This window comes from Podarcis melisellensis, assembly GCF_964234715.1.
Source record: "Podarcis melisellensis genome assembly, chromosome: 1".
Lineage (NCBI taxonomy): Eukaryota > Metazoa > Chordata > Lepidosauria > Squamata > Lacertidae > Podarcis > Podarcis melisellensis.
Window position 1 is genome coordinate 132,132,515 of NC_138528.1, and position 19,427 is coordinate 132,151,941.

Consider the following 19,427-nt stretch of genomic DNA (forward strand, 5'->3'; position numbering starts at 1 on the left):
CATTTCTGCCTTTGAAATCCCGGTAATATCCGGGACGTATGGCAACCCTAGTCTATCTAGCCTACTTCTGTCTGCTGCGAGTGGCCGCTTCCCATGGGTACAACAACAACAATTATTATAATAATACTTTTCCTCAGCCACTCTGGGAGGGTTACTAAGTCAAAGGCTTTCCCCAGCCCCTGCTTCCTGATGTTCTTTTACTTGGAGATGCCAAGAATCGAACCTGGGACCTTTCTGCGTTCAAAGCATGAGCTCTAATTCTAAGCCTTCCTTTAAGATTTGTCCTGTTACCATGGGGAAATCAGAAGGGGGAATGGAAAGGCAGATGTAAAGCAACGCCACAAAACAAATAAAAAGCTATAGGCTTTGTACCAGAAGTTTATTAGAAATTATGTGATTCTGATAATTAGGACAGGAACTTAATATATATATACTTTCCTTGACAGTAGGGACATTTTGAAGAAACCTGTGAACATAGGAGGCTGTGAACATGTCTTATGCCTGTAAGTAATTCCATACAATGCTGTGGTGCAATAACTCTTCTTCTCGCTTATTGGTGAATGTTGAAGATCCTTTCTTCTTCAGTATGCTTTTAGTCATAGAATCATAGAGTTTGAAGGGTGCTGCAATGCAGGAATCTCAAGTAAAGCATCCATGACAGATGGCCATCCAGCCTCTGCTTTCTGTGTTCTTGCTTCTTTTTTAAAATGATCTGCTCTTCTGTCTTTGGTGTTTTTTGTTTTTTTTATTGCTTATTTTAAACTTTTATAAACCACACTGTTTTAAAAAGTGGGATAATTGTACAGGAAACATCAATTCACCCTACTTAGGAGTTAATATTTGGAGTCTGCTGGGCTCAGTAATGACTGTTGGATGAGTGTTCTACATTAGGTGCAATAGTTTGCTGTTGACTAATGAATTATATATATTTGTGGTTGCCTGTGAAGTTGGGCCACTTTCAGACCAAAATAATTGACATGTTTGTTTTAAGAGCTGTTCTGGGTTGCATAAAAACATGCATACTTTTAAATCAATACAGGCTGATCCACTCCAACTTCTCTTGGATAAGGCGTGATTGATAATTTTAATTGATAATTTTCTTGATTAGCTTCCGTCAGGATTTAGGCATAGTTTTGGCACATGAACCGCCTAGGTCACCTCTGTGATTTTCCTTGATCTTTCACATAGCTTTCAATACCCACAACCTCCTATAGAGGCTGCCCTTAGGGTGGTTCACAACATCTAGCCATGTAAAGCGATAGTTTTTGATAGTAACCTTTGGTAGTGGATCCTTGTTCATTTAACCTAATGCCCATACAATAAAAACCAAAATGTCTTACGCCATTTGATTTTTGTGGGGATTCTTTAAAGATAATGTGTAATATATTTATCTGAAAATTATGGTATCTGTTGCATCATCAGCCATAGTTGAAGCAACTGTCAGTTATAAAATCCACCACAACATTAGGATCTGAACTTCTGAATCTTGAGAGTTTTTTTAAGTGAATAAAACTAAGCTTCAGGAAAGGAGTTCTTGTTTTCAGTTTTGCTGAGCTTATATTAAAGGGAAATGCAGTCATTGACCTGCTCTGATATGCCCTCATATTGAAGTGTATATATTGGTTTGCTCCCTGTTGTGTGGTGCAGTAACAAGTGTTTTTGTTGGCTTACCTTTAAAACATTGCAGGTGGATAAGATCTCCCTGAGGTCCGGATTATCTGTTTTGAACAGACTGCATACTTAGAATCTGATTCTAAAACAACCTATTCCAGTAAGCAGATGCTTTGGGAGAGAGCATAGAGGCTGCATTTTTCTGTAACTGCACATAACATTGCTTTCATTTTACATGTATGTAACCAAGCACAAATCCTGGGTCACCTCCTCTTCAGTGGCAGCAGGTTAATTGTGAAGTTGGCAGACAATCATGTGTCTTGCATGCCTGTAAAATATGAGGACTTACAGGGTGCTCCATTTCTAGAGTTTGCAGTGAAGGAACAGGCAAAAACTGAAAGCAAACAAGTAGATCTAAATCACTGTGCTTGCTGTATGGTTTTTAAAGCCCAAATCATACCTTGGAACATAAGCCGTGTAGTTAGCACAAACCGTGGTTTGGTGTGTTGTCTGAAAATTGAGCTTATGTGGCCTGTGTGTTCCTTCTGCTTACCTTATTTTGCCGTTTCTGCCCATCACAATGTTAGATCCCCTTTAATAGAAAGCTGTAGCTATGGAGACTTTTAAAAGAAACAGCAGTAAGATGCATTTTTGTTGTTGTTTAAATGAGCCTCCAGAAGTAGTAAACTAAAAGGTTGCAATTAAACATTGTCTATAAGGCACCTGGCAACATTTATCCTCACATCATTTGTGGAAAGGTTCCAAAGTGACTCCAGCTGCTGAAGCATCTTTTTGGCCTTATTGGTAAAGTAGGAGAGGAAACCTTTACAATGTCCTTAAACTGGTGTGAGTTTGTAAGCTTTGCTGGTTCCATAAGTGGCACAGCAGTGGGCTGCATTATAAGTTTACAAAGGCGTTATAGGTTTCCAAAGGCATGCAAACATAAGTGAATGCAGGGGAGTTTATATTCTGGGGTGATGGGATTGGGTTATGCAGCCCCACCCATGTGATTTATATCCTCTAGCTGCTGTGGTTGCCCCCATTAAATTGTCTGACACATTTCAACATATGTAAGCATGAAAAGCTGTCATACTTTCAGGTGGGCCCCTGATCTATCTTGCCCAGGCTGGCAGCATCTCACATTGAACTTGGGCAGGGGTTTTCTTCTCAGTCCTGCTACCTGGGACTCCTTTTAAATAGGAATCTCTGGGGACTAAATCTGTGAGAAGCATTCACACTACCACTGAACTGTTTTCTCACTATTCTTGAGTTATTTTTAAATTACTCTGGAAATAGTTCTAAAATGTTCCACAGTGCTAGTTCCTTGAGACTCTTTAACTGAAGTTCTCTTGCCCCTTTCCATGTGATCTGCACCATACAAACTGCTTAATTCCTGCTTTCCTTCAGTTCCCCAATTCACTTGGACTTATCACCTGATCTAACAGAGTCTACAGTGCCATTCATGGTTTAATTCCCCCACCTCCCCACCTAGTTTTTACCTTTCTTGGAATGTCCCACCACAGTGGCTCCTGCTTCCTTCTTTATTCACATCCCCTTGACTCACTTTGTACCTTTTCTCCTTCCTTTACTGCTTCTACCAAGGCTCCTTGTGTTGGAGACTTGAGTGAGGGAGAGAACAGAGTGTGCCATATGAGATGGCAGGAGGAGTGTGTCTTAAATTGGCCATTTGACTATTTAAATATTGTTGAAATTAGTCAATTCGTAGAACTATAACATGCTTTCATAGATTTGCTCCAGTGACAAAGACCCGGATTAGGTAACTGGTATGGAGACAGATTACATTTTAAACTATTGTAATCCACTGCTGACAGGTGAAAATATCATGCAAATATAAATATTTGTGTGAATAATAGAAGACTGAGCAGTCGTCTTGGCTTTTATCCTTGGAATCCAGGGACAGCCCAAGCAATAACAATTTAAATGGTATGGTGGTTTAAATGCTATCCAACTAACAAAATGGACTTGAATCCACAAAAGCTTATGCTATAATAAATTTGTTAGCCTCTAAGGTGCCATAGGACTCTCTGGGTTTTATGTTTTGCTTAAAATGAAATTAAACAATGGCACATGGAACCAATAAAGACTTGTGGGGGGAGGGAAGAAAGTTAATTTCTTCCCTGCTCCCTGGCATTGCATGACACTCCCAAGGGTTTCCCACTCTTCCAAGAGGCATTGCCAGGGGTCCAAAGGGCTGCACAGAAGTGAGTGAATATCTGTGTGTGGTTCCATTTATAATACAGGACAGAGAGTGCCTAAACTTCAGTAAAAGTGTGCATGGAATCAAGCTCTTGTAAGGCATAGAAAGCTCCCTTGCACTTAAAGTTTTAGCATTGATCCATCTAGCTCAGAAGTATCTGCACCAAGTATAGGGAATATTTTTTCAGCCCCTTCAGGGCACACTGTGTTCAAGGCAACCTTCTGGGGGGCCACTTTCCAGTGGACGGAGGAGCCAGAGGCAGAGAAGTGGGCTGATCAATATATGTGAAATTTTCCTTTGTATAGTAAACTAGTCTCATCACACTTGCACATTCATCTGCATCCTCTATCCAGGAAAGCAAAATGCACTATTGATGCTCAAGGGCAAAGTTTCAGCCAGGCAAAGACGCCCCAGAAGGGTTCATAGTGCAGCCAGTAGAGAGTGTGGCCCTGGGGAGACTCCTGAGGGCCAGATCGGCCCAGAGGACTGAGGTTTCCCCATTCCTAGTTTATACAGAGGAGCAGCGACCCTCCAGGGTTTCAGTCAGGCAGTCTTTCCTATCCCTACCTGCAGATTTCAGGGGTGGAGCAACGGCTCTGTCCCAGTAGAATCGGCAGTTTTGCCTTTGCTTTCTGATGGGGCTACTGAGGTGTGTGTAAAACAGCAAACTACCTGCTTAACACTATTCGTCAATTGATTTACTGATGTATTAATCCTCACATGTCCACTAAAAGAAATCTAGATCGCTGAAGCAGGGGAGGTGATTTGGAACTGAGACGTATGGATACATTTCCCACTATATGTGTCATGGAGACTCTTTCCAAATCCCAAGTATTGGCATTTAGCTGAAAGCAAAACTGTTGTCTGATCATCCCCAAGATAAATTTCTTAACCCGTAGTTTGGCTGTCTTCCTAAGGGAGAGACTAGCATCTGGAAAGAGTGGGGGAAGGAACTCCTGACCTCAAAAATCTCTTCTGAATCAGCAGACAAAGATCCAACATCCAGCCTTGCTTTAGAAGAGACTGATTTTCGTTCCCCAGGTGTCTTAAAGAAATGATTCTAGTGTGCTCTTCTCATGGTTGGAAGAAGGTAGCTTTGGAGAAAATATAACAGCAGCAACAACAAAAGCTCTTTTTATGCTGTTTCCTCTTATTGAATACAAATGATAGTCGAGTCTTCCACAGGAGTACGCCCTGAACACTGCTTAGGGTAGTTAAGTCAGCTGCAGTTAGTTTTCCAAACCAAGTCAGCTGCAGGTCAGACCGAAATAGTTTTGCTGCGGCATAAACTGTTAATGTGCCTGGAGAGGGGCGGAAAGTAAGAGGTGACTGATGTATAAGAGGAGAAGTGTGTGGAAGCAACAAAACGGCAGCCGCTGGGTCATAAGGGGTCTCTGAGCACTGGGTAACCTTTTCTGAGGCTTGAACAAAGCTGGTCCCTGCAGCGCTGCAGTTTGGTCAAAGGTAACTTCTGAAAGCTGCCTATGGTTAGCATGCATGACATGCCACCTGAAATTTAGTGCATTCTGACATTTGAATATGCCCTTGAACATCGGTCTTTTAAAAATCACTGTAGTTGTACCAGCAGGCTCTAACAGAGGTCATTTGTGTTGTCCAGACTTCCTCAAGAGGCAGGCCTTGCCCTATAAAAAGAGAGAAAAATCCTGCTTAAAATCCAAATAAAAAGTGGATCTCTTGGGAAGCAGAAGGTGATAACTGCTGGTGCAGTTTGTTCTTTTTGCACTGTGGTCATTAGAAACTTTCTTTGGCGCAATTTTAACCCATTCTGTCTTGCTCTGTCCCCAGGTTTCAGGACAGTAGTTGTTCTTCCATGTTTTTATGGATGTTTCAGCACTCTTTGTATTCTCTTCTGACCATCTGCAGTGTCCTATAAGTTCAACATTTCCATTTCTTCAGTTTCCTCTTGTATATTATTTACTCTTTACTATTATTGTAGTTTTCTCTAGTCCTTTACTAGTGTATCTGTGTTGTTCTTGGACTTTGTCTAGCAGGACTGAACACAATGTTCTTTATGTGCTGTTGTTGGTAGTACAGAATACAGCAAGATGTCCCTGAGATTTGACCAAATGTACTGAGTAGAATTTAACATATTGATATTGTTTGTTTTATTTTCTTCCATTTATACCCCACCTTTCTTCTGTCATGGAACCCAAGGTGGCAAACCAAGTGGCCACTGATCCAGGCACTGACCAGACCCAGGCCTGCTTTGCAAGGTGTTTGACACATGTGCTTTTAGACCATATCCTGCGTCATCAGTTTTTGTGATTTCACTCCCACTCTGCCCCCCACAAATGGTTATTTCTCTGAGTGCAGGGATCCATTTGTGTGCCTATTAGTTGCTCCTTCTAGCTCACAACATGTATGAGTTATCCAGAACTTCAGACAGAAAGGAAAGGTAATTAATTCTCAAAAAATTGTATAGCTCAAAGATGAGGAATTTGTGCCCTCCATATATTTCTGTCATCTTCCCTGACCCCTGGCCATAATAACTGGGTCTGACAGGAGTTGGTGTCCAATAATAACTGGAGGGCCAAAGGTTAGCCATCCTGGTATAGAGCAAGATTTATTGCTAAGGCAAATATTTGATTGATTCTGATAGGTACTCACAAAACTGTTAGGCTATGATCAAGCCAAAATTAAGCACTTAAAGTCTCATGGAAGAGTATTAAGCAGGTGCTGAATGATTTCAGCAGGAGAATTAAGTGTTAATGAATTGGGCTTCCCTGCCAGCTTCCCCCGCCAGCCAGCCAGCGGGCAGGCTGCTCCCTGAGCTGCTCCCATTAAAGAGCGCACGGCTCTTGCGGGAGGTGGGGGAAGTGACAGAGCGAGGCTCTCTGACTTCCCCCACCTCCCGCAAAAGCCCCCAAGAGCCGCGCTCCCTTTAAAGAGCCACGCGGAGTGTGTGTGTGGCTCTTGGGGGGCTTTTCCCCAAGGAGGGAGAAGGGCTGCCCTTCTCCCTCCTTGGGGAAAAGCCTGCAAGCTCCATGCGGCTCGTGAAAGGGAGCGCTGAGCAGAGCCGGGGATGCATACGGGCTCTTCTCATCGCTCCCTTTAAATAATATTTTTTTTCTTGAATTCCCCCTCTAAAAACTAGGTGCGCCTTATATATGGTAACTTGAAGCACATTTATCCTGCGGTATGACTGTATTATATTCTTGGACACCATTCTTCTTGGATGGATGCTTGGTAGAGTTGTAATGCTTAAAGCCTACTTCAAACCAGGAATTATCCTCCTAATTTGTATTTGACCCTTAACCATGTTTGGGTATCCATACTTTAACATTTTAACTATGATTAAGTCTTATATTTTCATAGGGCCATTGTCACAGGCTGGATAATCTGTAGCCAGATAAATTTGTTAAAAGGTGCATGAAATATGTTCAAATCACTGCTTTCATAATTTATTGCAACCTGTTATTTAGTCAGATTTTATTAGGCTCTTTTAGCTATTGGGCTCTTACTAGCTGGAAAGATGTGGTTTTCGCTGGTTTATAACTTATTCCAAATGTCTGCTATCTTATCCAGCATTACAGACAAAATGTAAATAATTCATTTATTTATTAAATTTATATGCTGCCCTCCCTACCAGAGGAGCTCAGGGTGGCAATGATTGCCTTGCTTTGCCATATTAGTACTTCAGTACTTACATAAGACTTCTCTTAAGCCACCTATCTTGAAAGCTGTTTCCAGTACTCTGTGTGAAAATGTTTTTGCTCATATCTGATTTGCAGAAATTGTGTGGGTGACAGCAGTGGAACAGCCTGCCCAGTGTGTCACGTGCCAGCCATGGTACAAGATGTGAAAGTAAACAGGCAGCTGAACAACATTGTCAAACTGCACAGCAAACTGCAGAGTCTGTGGGGCAGGGACTTATCAGGTAAGTGGAAGGATGGCTGTTTAAAGCATGTGGGGCAGGCACATTTCTGAAACGCTATTAAATGTGAGATCTGGACATTTTATAGCAAAGTATGAACCTCATCCTCCTGAAATCCACTGAGATCTTCGTTAGAATAAAGGGTAAAGGCTAATGCAGCATTTATACCTGCAGTTCACTAGAATCTCTGTTGAAGTTAGATGAAAATGTCACATTTTGCAGATGTGTGGGGGCCTATCTCCTGGGGAAAAAAAGCTTAATAAAACTATGGGGCTTCTGTATTCTCATCCTTGCTTAAGGTTCTGAGGGTCAGTTTTCTCATTATGTATTCCAAGCATGGGCCCATTCCTACAACACAGTGCCCTGTTTTCATGATCTTGAAAGACCTGTGGTTAGGTAAGACGTGCAGTCTGCTTTCTACAGAGCTTTTTATTGTAGAGTAGATGTTTGTAGCCCTGTGCCAGGGAACATGGTTTGTAGGTAAATTGAGTATACTTATGCATATTTCCATGCCATGTTTTCTGGTTATAAAATTACATTCATGAACAAATATTATTCATTTGGAGACCAGCAAACATAGTGCGAGTATTGGCTCTTAGAGTGCAGTCAAAACCAGAATCTGTTCATATAAAGCCTTTTCAAACATTAGTATTGAATGCAGTTCATTCAGTGCTCTAATCCTAGAGGATTGTTCCCCAGGTTAGTGCTTTCCAGATGCTTTGAACTACGGCTCCCATCAAAACATTCTGATGCAGCTGCTAAGATCACAGGCCATTCATTACTGTTGCATTTACATTGGATAACTGGCATTTGTATTTGGTAAATTCCCCCTTCATTTGCCCACCAAACTCCGTGTGTGGCCTTAAACTAAGTCGCTTTCACGGTAATTGAGGTAGAAAGGAGTGTACCTACATTGACATGGGGAGATTACAGTGGTACCTCGGGTTAAGTACTTAATTCGTTCCAGAGTTCCATTCTTAACCTGAAACTGTTCTTAACCTGAAGCACCACTTTAGCTAATGGGGCCTCCTGCTGCTGCTGCGCCGCCGGAGCACGATTTCTGTTCTCATCCAGAAGCAAAATTCTTAACCTGAAGCATTATTTCTGGGTTAGCAGAGTCTGTAACCTGAGGTGTAAGTAACCTGAAGCGTATGTAACCTGAGGTACCACTGTAATTCAAATGCTGGCAAAAACACCGTTGCTGTGCTCTCTGCCAGCCAGTGTGGCACTTCCTTGCCCTGAGCATGTTCGCATTGTGGCAGCCTTGCCGCCTTGTCCTTGCGCATTGCCCATGCGCAATGGCAATACAGGCCACCAGATGCCAGATGAGTGCTGCTGCACCACCCTGCTATTGATCTCCGCACTTGCAGAGTGCACCAAGTGTTGGTTTGGATATTATTTTAAATGGAAGTGGCTAATTGTGTAGCTCTTCAGCCCTAACAAGCAAGGCCAGTCATTGGGGGTCGTGGAAGCTGTAGTCCACTGGTGTCTGAACAGCCACAGGCTAGCCTTTCCAGATTTTAAAATGGCTAGAATAGTAGCTTTGTTAATCAGTTTCATCAGAAACGAGAGTTTCTGTGTGTCAGAGTCCAGTTGAGCAGATGCAAGTTCTTCAGTCCTGTAATATTGTTGTCAGGATGGACATGGGGACAGGATATCAGCCACAAGGTGTGGGTCCTTGTTCACGTCCTCATTTTCCAAGTGTGATATGTGCCCTTCTGCTTTCTATGCTGGAAAATAGTTTGGTTTCTATGCAAAGGAAGAAAGTGCAAATCTGGCATCAGAAAAGATAGCATTTTAAAACCAATAGGAGAACATTTTAATCTCAAGGCTTTCTGCTCTTAACCAGCATTCGGCTAGAGTTCCTTGGTTTGAACATAATGGAACAATGGCTTAATAGAAATCAGAAGCTTTGCACAGTGATGCAAAGTCTTATACCATGGTTTTATGAAGACTCATATAAATTGTCAGAACCAGTTCATGGTGAGTGCAGATCGGAGCCAACCGAGCTCCACTATTTTTTCTTTAAAGAGCAACTATTACTTGCAGATTTGCTTATGTTGAAAGTGTAATTCCGGACATAAGACTGAATCAGATCCCCCCCCCCTTTGTTATTAAATTGCATGGTAGACCCTTTTATTAGTTTCTTTCTTCTTGAGTAAAAAATATAACTGTCCGCTGGTTCATTCTTCTAGATTGAAAAAAATGCTAGCAGTCTGCTTATATAAAGGTTCACGTGTTACAATTTTAAATTAAATTAAAGGAAAACTCCTTCAATGCAACTGTTTTGTGTAGTATCTCATGTATTTGGATGTTACCTTCTTAAGATGACTGGTAGGCAATTTGAAAATTAAATCTTAGAAGGCAAGTGTTAACGAAACCATCTTCAAGTGACAATCAAAATATGTTAATTAAGTAATTGAAAAAGGAAGATTCTTTTTAATTTACATGTAATTAAATTCAGACTAGGGAAGACTTAAATGCCTTTCCTGATGAGCTAGTATTGAACCACAGTGCTGCTGCTTTAGCAAAGAAGGGGTTTGTTTTGTCATAATCTTTACTCAGGGTTTTTGCTGACATATTGAAATCTCTGTCTTGCCAATGCAGTGACTCATGGGAAACCTGCAACAGTGTCTGCATATCAATTGTGGATCCTTTGTCTCACAGAATTGAACCAAACTAGACTTTAGGAAACAATCCTTTGCCTTTTAGGGGTCAAAACAGATGTGATATGGGAGATCCATGATTGAATTTCCCAGGTTTTTATTGCTTTAAGGCAGGGACATGTGGGGGTGTCAGATTTTGATCAGAGCAGCAGACAACACTTGAAGAATGGTTCCAAGTGCTGTTCCTTTATCACTTAACTGCTGCAGCTATTAGACTTGCAGAAGAAAAAAGACAGTGCCATTCTTGAACAAAGAATTTCAGCATGAAATGGTGAATTGCAACTTAGCAGCATGGTGGATAAAAATCAATGATTTAAAAAATATATATATATCAAAAATGGGATTTTTAAAATTTAAATCAGATTTTTAAAAATAAAATGCTTTTGAGGAAAATTTTTTCTAAAGATAGTTTTCTATTTAAGTTACTTTATAGTCTAAAGGCTATTCATCAGGAAATAAGGATTTGTTTTTAATTATGTAGCATGAGGCTTTATATGCAATGTTTATTTATTTATTTATTTTTTGGTAAATGAATTCCATTAATCCATTCACAATGTCATGTTCTTCCAGAGGTTTCTGTAAGATTATTTGGGGCAGTTTTTCTAATGAGAAGATATTATCACAGACACTTGTTTTTGCAGTTCTCGAAAGTGTGAATTTGTGTCTGCAGAGATAACATGCCTTTTCTTCACAGGAAAAAACCTTAATCCCATTGTTCCTTTGCAAATTTATATACACAAAATCAGCCCCTTACCTCTTATATGCTAAGTTCCAAGAGGTTCTGTGAATAGATGGTTTGGAGTGGAATAGATCTGCACAAGTAGCTAAGTGTGAAGCAGTAAAAAATGAAAGTGCAACCTTGTGAACAGAATACTCCACAAGTCTTGGGATCTTTGTGTAATAATTGTGCAAGTCAGTTGCATGTCTGTGCAACTCAGGCTTGAGGCAAGTGCTGAAGGCACTTCAGGGCTGCAAGCCTCTTCTCAAACCCACTGGGTTCCATCAACTGCACTAACACTTAACTGTATAGAATAGGCACCTGAATGTAGAAGCAAATCCAAAGGGGTGTTTTTGGAGGAGGAAATAGTAACTGGGATCTTTAAGTCCTTGGCAAGACCTTGAAGTGCTTGCCAGTCAACTAAGAAGACTGGTTCACTGGTTCCAGGCTCTTCTTCCCAGGGCTCGCCGGACATTCTCCAAACAATAAAGTCTCTACTGGGAACTTCAGTCCTGCCTGCAGCAGGAATCCCTGAAGTTCTCTGCTCCAGTCCTTGGTTCCCCTTTTCCAGCTTTCCACCAGCCTGTTTCTCCTCGGCCTGCTCTTACTGCAAGCCTCTTCCAGCCTGGGCCTACCATCTGTATCTCTCCCCCCCCTCCGAAAAAGGAAGGCCAGTCTCTCCAAAGCCAGAGCTGCTGGGAGATATAGCCCCTATAAACAGTTAACTTATTAAACCTTACAATAATTTCATAATTATCTATGTATTTCTAATAGTATAACCAAATCAGTAATTTTTGATATAACTCTAGAAACTACTCTGAACAATTATTATTCTGAAAATAAAACCTTCATCTTGTTGTAAATATTAAGATTATACCAGCAAGAAGGAATCTGTAAAAAAATTATTTAAAACAAGTCTTACTGACTAGTGATTTAAATCGTGATTTAAATTGATTTGATTTAAATCAAATCCACCCTGCTTAGCAATAAGTTTGGTTCTATCATCTGTGGCTTTAATCATGATAATGGCTTCCTATCACACAGCAGGGTTTAATTACCTTACAAATGCTAGGATATTCAGTTTATCAGTTACTGTTGTGAATGGTTACTGTGTTTGTTTCACCTTAACATAATTGTCACATTTCATTTTCATGTGATCTGTTTTTTTCTTCATACTTGTGTCATCTGAAAATATCACTATACCTGCTCTCTGAGGAGATCATTCCATGTGTCTAGTGAGGTACTGTATTTTTCACTCTATAGGACACACTTTCCCCCCTCCAAAAATGAAGGGGAGATGTGTGTGCGTCCTATGGAGCGAATGCAGGCTTTTGCTAAAGCCTGGAGAACGAGAGGGATCGGTGCGCACCGACCCCTCTCGCTCTCCAAGCTTCAGGAAGCTATCCGCAAGCCTTTGGAGCCTGGCGGGAGTTCTCGCTGTCTTGGCTTCTTTGCTCTTTGGGGCTTGGGGGGGTTTCTTTATCCCCCCCTAAAAAACCTAGGTGCGCCCTATGGTCTGGTGTGCCCTATTGAGCGAAAAATACGGTAGATTCCCATCCACAAAAGATCATGCCATAATGTTGATGTTAGTCTTTAAGGTGCCACATAACTATTATGGTTTGTAAGAAGTGGGAGGGTGTCAAGCCCAAGATTATAAATTCAAAAGGGAAAAGAGCCCAGGGGCTATGTCTTCCTTGCTTTCCATTTTTAACTCTTAATCTTGTGAACAAATTGGGGACAGAAGTAAGGCATAGGACTTTAGGAGGTAGCTGGCACAGCAAGCTCTTAAGGCCATTTTTGAAATGCATTTCCCTATACGTTGCCTGTGAGCTGTGATCATCACTAGCAATTTTCATTTGACTCTGTTCTCCTCCTCTTTTCTATGTGCTCAAGTCTTCCTCCCCTCCCTAAATGCATGGGAGAAGGTAAACAGCCCTCCTAAATTATTGTCATTATCGGCTTTGTCATCCCCGAGAGGAGCGAGGCTTTTCGTTCCACTGTCTTTGACAGCATCCTTTCCAACTGAACCTTATTACCTGCATTTACTCTAAAGTGTATAATTACTGTAATTAAGGTGGGTAATTAGGAAGAACTTGTTCAATTGAGGGACATAGTATGTGGCATACTGGAGATAAAGAACTCTGATTTACAGTAATGCTTTCTTCAAAAACGAACTTCCCAGCTACTTTAGCAGACTTTTTTTTTTCTTGGCTCAGTGTACTTTAAAGACACGCAGTTGTCTGCTGTAATCTTTCCTGACCACTGCTTATAGATGATCCTACCATATTCTTCATAACATAGGTTTACTTTCACTGAAGAGCTAAAAGGAAAGCTATTTTCTTTTTAAAGCATGCAGGTGCTGGCCATGTGCTTTTAAACACATGCTGGACCAGGTGTACAGGGCAACAAATTGGACATTGCGGAGGTGTGTGTGTCCCAATTTGGCTGTTATCCAAAGGTGGTGATTTTGACCCCATTTCTGTTATGGATTGCGTGGTGTTGCATGTGTATGATAAGAGTTTTCATAATGGCTCAAAACAAGTGTTTGAATAAGCTGGAAAATCCTCATAATTTTTATTCCCCTAGAGCTGAATGCTTAACATACGAACTAATCATTCTGTCATGAAGGTGCTAATGTTGTGCAGATGGTATCAAAGCACTTCCCTTTGGTTTTTAATAAGGGACTAGTTTGTCAAAGAGATTTCTCAACTTCTGTTCTGAAAACTCATAATAGAGAATAATTTCAGCAGCACGCAATGTGCATCATTATATTCTTTTGATACAGATTAATGATAGTTAAACTAGATTTTCTAATTGCTGCTTTTTCCTCTATAGCTTGTTAGTGCATGACAGGAAAACTGTGGATAAGCAGCACTATAGCTATAAATCTTTTTTGATCTCAAATTTTATCTCATCTGAAGTATCTATCCTTAAGCGTTGTATCAACTGAGAGCGCAAGGAACCTTGGTTCACCTTGTAGAAAATAATTCTGCTTCAGTTTGGGTAGATATTCTTCTTGTACCATTGTATGCAACTAAATATTAAATACAGTGGTAGCTCGGAAGTTGAATGGAATCTGTCCCAGAAGTCCGTTCGACTTCCAAAACATTCGGAAACCAAGGTGCAGCTTCTGATCGGCTGCAGGAAGTTCAGGTTCCAAAGAACGTTTGCAAACCAGAACACTCACTTCCGGGTTTGCAGCGTTCAGTTGCCAAAACGTTCAACTCGCAAGACGTTCAGGATCCAAGGTATGACTGTATATGGCTAATATGTAGCGTAGCAGTATAATGTAGTTGTGCTTTCTTTGTAAAACAATCCTGTACTATGTTAAGATTGGTATGTTTGTGCCCAGTTCTTCAAGTCCCTTGATGAATAAATGCTAGAAATGAGTCTTGACTAAATGCAGTGGGTTTAGTCATGAATTTAGAATCCATTAAATGCATACACAGTTGGAATGCATATTGAAGGGCCCAATTGCTTACTTTCAAGTTGATAGGCACCACCCTTCTAAGTGGGGGTGTAGCTCAAACTAAACATAGTGATTTCAAACTCATCTCTGTTCCACACGTCTAAAGTACAGAGTGGAGATTAAATCTTAAAATAGTGAAGGGGTGCTTAGGCATTCAGAGCCCTCTTTCCTGGTCTCTTGTTTTTCCTCCGGACATTTTCTCCCAGCTAGGTTAGTATCAACCTGATTGGAGCGGGGAGGGGGAGGCGGAATGGGCTTCAGAGGGTGGTCTTCAGCGGGGTAAGAAGACAGGAAAAGATTCATTCTCTTCCCCCCACCCCCTTTTGTTTGTTAAATCACACTACCTTCTTTAGATATTGCAGTGAATCGTAACCTTAGTAGAACCTTTGAAGAACATAAAAATTGTCTTGCTTGATCAGATCATCTAGTTGAATTATTCTTTTAAAGAATTGCATACTGCATTCTTTTCCACCTGTGAGCATTTTAGAATGCTGAAAAAGCACACCAAAACTGCCAGAAATTTTGAATCCATGGGGGAGGTCAGTTTTTTCTTGGGGTTGGGAGGTTATCCAGTCAAAAGTGACTGCTAACAATAATAAAATTACGGTATGTGGACTGTAGACATGTATGTGTGTCTGTAGGTGGATTTAATAATATACATAAGAGATTTTCAGAGAGAGTGTTCCATCCCTTGAACCTTGTGTAATTACTTTTATTTTATTCCTTTTTAGTGTTCTGCTCTTCTGCCCATTTGAAATATCTGAATTCATTCATTGCAGCAGACTATGGCCTATGCTAACCATAGGTTAGACCTTGTAGCTTGCATTTTCAAGTGCATTGTGGGCACACCACGGTTTAGAATTGGTTTTGTGTTGTTGTTGTTTTGCTTCTCCCCGCCAAGGCACTTTTATAGCTAACTTTATGTTTTATTAAAATGTCCAGAGTACTTTATTATAATATTATAAACACAAAAAAATTCTCAGCCTCATAAACTTCCTCTTGCTATTGTTCAGCAGCCTCTGGGGGCAGAGCAGTGGCTTTAGGTATTGTATAGTGCATCTTGTAAATTCAGTTTTGCAACTGGCTGTAGCCTAGGGATTGCCAATTTGGCTGTTGCACCAAACCATAGTCACAGTGCTATCCAATGAATACCCATTGTATTCACTGGAGCTTGGTCTCAGGAGAGTATTATAAGACTTCATCCTTGGGCTTCTTTAGCTAAAGCTTGGCATAGTGTCAGGACTGAGCCAGTGCACCTGTAACAAAATGTATAAACCTATTGTAGAATAAACTAATATGCAGTTAAAATCTTGAAGATGCTTCCTACATTCTGTGACTGGTATCCAGCTTCTCTGCTTGCTTGCTTCCTTCATTTGTGGAATTGTTGAAAGCCCTGCTTATAATCACATACAAAGCTGAGCTGGTATGTCTGCAGTAGCAGTTTTTCCTTCCTTCCCTGAGCTATTTTATTTCTCTCCTGCTTCATGAATGTGAATATTTATATCAAGGTAAATATTTTGCAATTAATCTTGTTGAAGTGTAAACAGAGAAGCTAAGAGTAAATATCATCTGCAGAGTGTATTCTTTCCCAATCTGTTGGCAATCAAAGCGTGTAGATGCTATTGTTCAACTAAAATTAGATCTAAGATTTTATTTGGATGGAAAGCTTCCTGGTGAAGAAAAAGAATGCCTTGTCTCCAGCGCTTCTTTTTGTTCTGTCCTGTGGCTTCAGGCTAGCTGTGTAGGATTTGTGCTTTAATGGACTAGCCTTGGTATACCACTGAGGTACTTAGATTTCTTTATTAATTGGCCATCATCACCTGAGGTTATTTTTCTTCTTCTTGGAGTAGGCAGTGACTGATTGGTGCAACATCCTCTCAGCCAATGCAGTAATTGGAGAAGAATGAGATTTGCATTCAGTCCATCGTATTAAAGAAATTCCTGTAAGAGCTCAGGAAAGTTGCAGTTGTAATGCCCTGTGCTCTGTTAATTTTCTCTGCAATTTTTCATTTGTATTATGGCAACATGGGTTTTTATCTCTCCCATTGCAGGAGCAGTTATGCAGTCTATGCCTCTGGTTTCATGAGAGGGTTAAAAACCCATTATATTCTAAAAAAGAAAAATACAACTGGAATTTTAATGCTGTGAGGTAGAAGTAATGTTAACTGTACTTAGTCTCAAAGGGCTATCATTTTTAAGTATTACACATTTTGATTTGCACGTCCCTGTTCCCAGAATGTTAAGCAGCTAAAATCTGCCTTAGAAGAAAGGATATGTCTTGATCCTTTAAAAAATATTCTATATCAAGATTCATTTATATGTAGTGCATGATTTCTTAAAATTATGATGTGGGGGGACGGGACAAGTTCCCTATAGTGGCACATTTAGTTGCAAGCTTCTCGTGGATGCAATTTTTCTGCATTTTGTGTCCATCTTGAGTCAGCTTATGGATCCTCTTGGAATAAGAGTGACAGTGGGTCAGTTCAGAGGCATAATGCGAAAACATGGCTTTTCACTTCAGGCACAAACCGTTGTCTTGTGTGTTGAATATTTGAAGCTGCTTTATACAGAGTTAGACTATTGCCCCATATAGCTCAGACTTGTCTGTACCGATTGAGAGCATCTCTCCCTAGGTCTTTCCTTCCTCTCCCTGGAATTGCCAGAAATTGGACCTGAAACCTTCTATATGCATAGCATGTACTGTGCCACTGAGCTAAGGCTCCTTCTCTTGGTTTGGAGGGCGATCACTCACCAGAGTTTGATGGTTCAAATGTAATGCAAAACTATGGTTTGTTGTGAACCAAATTGATTGGGAGCCGCCCAGAGTGGCTGAGGAAACTCAGCCAGATGGGCGGGTATAAATAATAAATTATTATTATTATTATTATAACCAGGGAGCAGGCAATTAAGCAGAGTATTAGGGTGGGATGGCAGTGTGTGACTGACCTATGTATGGTTTTAGTGTTGCATTTGAATTGACCTTGTTTGCATGGGTGAATTGTGCCAACTTTTTGCACAATGTCCACAAAGGAGTCTTAATTGTGATTGGTTTGGTGTCTGAATTGACTGTCTGAAGTCACTGTTGCAACTCGCTAGCCTACCAGAATAACAAACCATGGTTTGAAAAAATGAAGAAATTTATTGTAAATGGAAAACTAGTAAACCATAGATAGATGGATGTATAGATGGAAGAAAATTTCAGAATTAATAAAGCTTTCCATCTGCAGTCTGAAGTGGGACAGCCCAATCACTAGTTTGTCACCTCATTGAAAACTATACCTTAGTGTTCCAGATTATTTTGAGTTTAAACCAGGCCACACACAGTGTTATAACGGTTTTTTTGTTTTTTGTTTTACTTATTCCAACTTCCTTTGCTAGGTTCAGGGGAGAACCTGTCTGACCCTGGAGATGCGGTTTGTGAGACAGGAAATAAGAAGCAGCAACTAAAAGAGGACTTCAATCCTCGTAGGAAGAGCAAGAAATTGGCCATGCAAAAGAGACCAGAGAAGACAGAAGAGGCTGTGAAGGGCCAGGATGGCCAGCCTCATGCCCCAGCTTCCACTCATGATTTTTGTCTCTCCCCCACTCAACAGCCTTTTAAAGAGCAAAAGAACCCCAATCTGAAAAAGCTGAGGAAGAAGACTTTAACAGACATCAGCAGCCAGCCGAGATTGCTCAAAGAAAGACAGAAAAAGACCAGTGGACATGATGAAGAGAGCACAAGCGAAGCAAAGGTGGTGTTTTGCAGTCAGTCATTGGATATCCCAAGTCCAGACCCCCAAAGCACATTGGAGCACAAGTCTGTAATGGGGGCAGAGCTTGCACAGGGTGAGAGTGAAGTCATTGTGGATGCCATTGTGAAACTTACAGAGAAGAGCAGCAGGGATAACTCGTCTTCTTCATGTGGTGTTATGGAGGAGAACATGAGTTCTGAAGAGTGCCTCCTCTCTAGAGGGGAAATGGCTCCACTAAAACGTAGAAGGCAACAAAGCAGATTGCCTCCTCCTTTACACAAACAGCCCAGCAGGAAAGAGCATAGCACCCCTGGAAGTTTAGCACTGCTGGAGGTGTCCCCAAGGCCATCACCCAAAGATTCCCTCGAGGATTCTTTGCCCACCATTGACTGTATAAGGTGTTATCCATCTATACCATCTGCTAGCTCTTCACCAACAATGAGAAACTCTGAGGATGCATGTAACCCAAAAGCCTCCAAAGCAGCACATCTGTCCAGTACTGCTTATCAAAAAGAGGCACAGCTAACTGAGTCTTTCTCCAGGAAATCACCCAATAGCCTGCCAGCCAAGAGAAATCATAAAGGGGAGACTTTGCTCCACATCGCTTCTGTTGAGGTAATGTAAGCTTTTTGATTCACACACTGTAAGAGCACTGTAAATACTTTGTTTCCATTTTATATAGCAATTGCAAAATTTATTTAGCCAACTTTATTAGCTGTATTTCTGTTTGGAGTGCAGGCTTCTGAGTTGCACCATTCTGGAGGATTAGCAAAAATTCTGTTGTCATCATTTGTGTGCTGTATATTCATGTGAAGCTTATGGTATACTGCATGGTTTGTGGTTGGAGGGGGTGGGAATGCACATCAGTAGAAGATGCACAAGATTAAGGGACTGAAAGCTACAGCAAACCAGGCATGCTCCAGTTCAATAATTAAACCTGGAAATAACTGAAATTCCAAAGGAATGAATTTTAGAGAAGAGTGAACCAGAGGAAAACCAAGGAATGGCTTGCATGGTGTTTAATAACCCCCAAACCCAGGCCTTGTTTTTCTGAACAGAGTATCTCAACTTGTGTGGAGGTTGTGGGGCTGCAAACACTGTCCTTGTCACAATGTC

General features: G+C 40.9%; 1 protein-coding gene across 1 annotated transcript in view; it reads left to right on the forward strand.

The window, feature by feature from the left end:
- The window catches only part of BARD1 (BRCA1 associated RING domain 1), a 57,725-nt gene that overhangs the window by 722 nt on the left and 37,576 nt on the right, over positions 1-19,427 (forward strand). Inside the window, 3 exon segments of the mRNA XM_081917834.1 lie at positions 447-503; positions 7,582-7,727; positions 17,956-18,926. Of these exon segments, the coding sequence (XP_081773960.1) occupies positions 447-503; positions 7,582-7,727; positions 17,956-18,926 (1,174 nt within the window).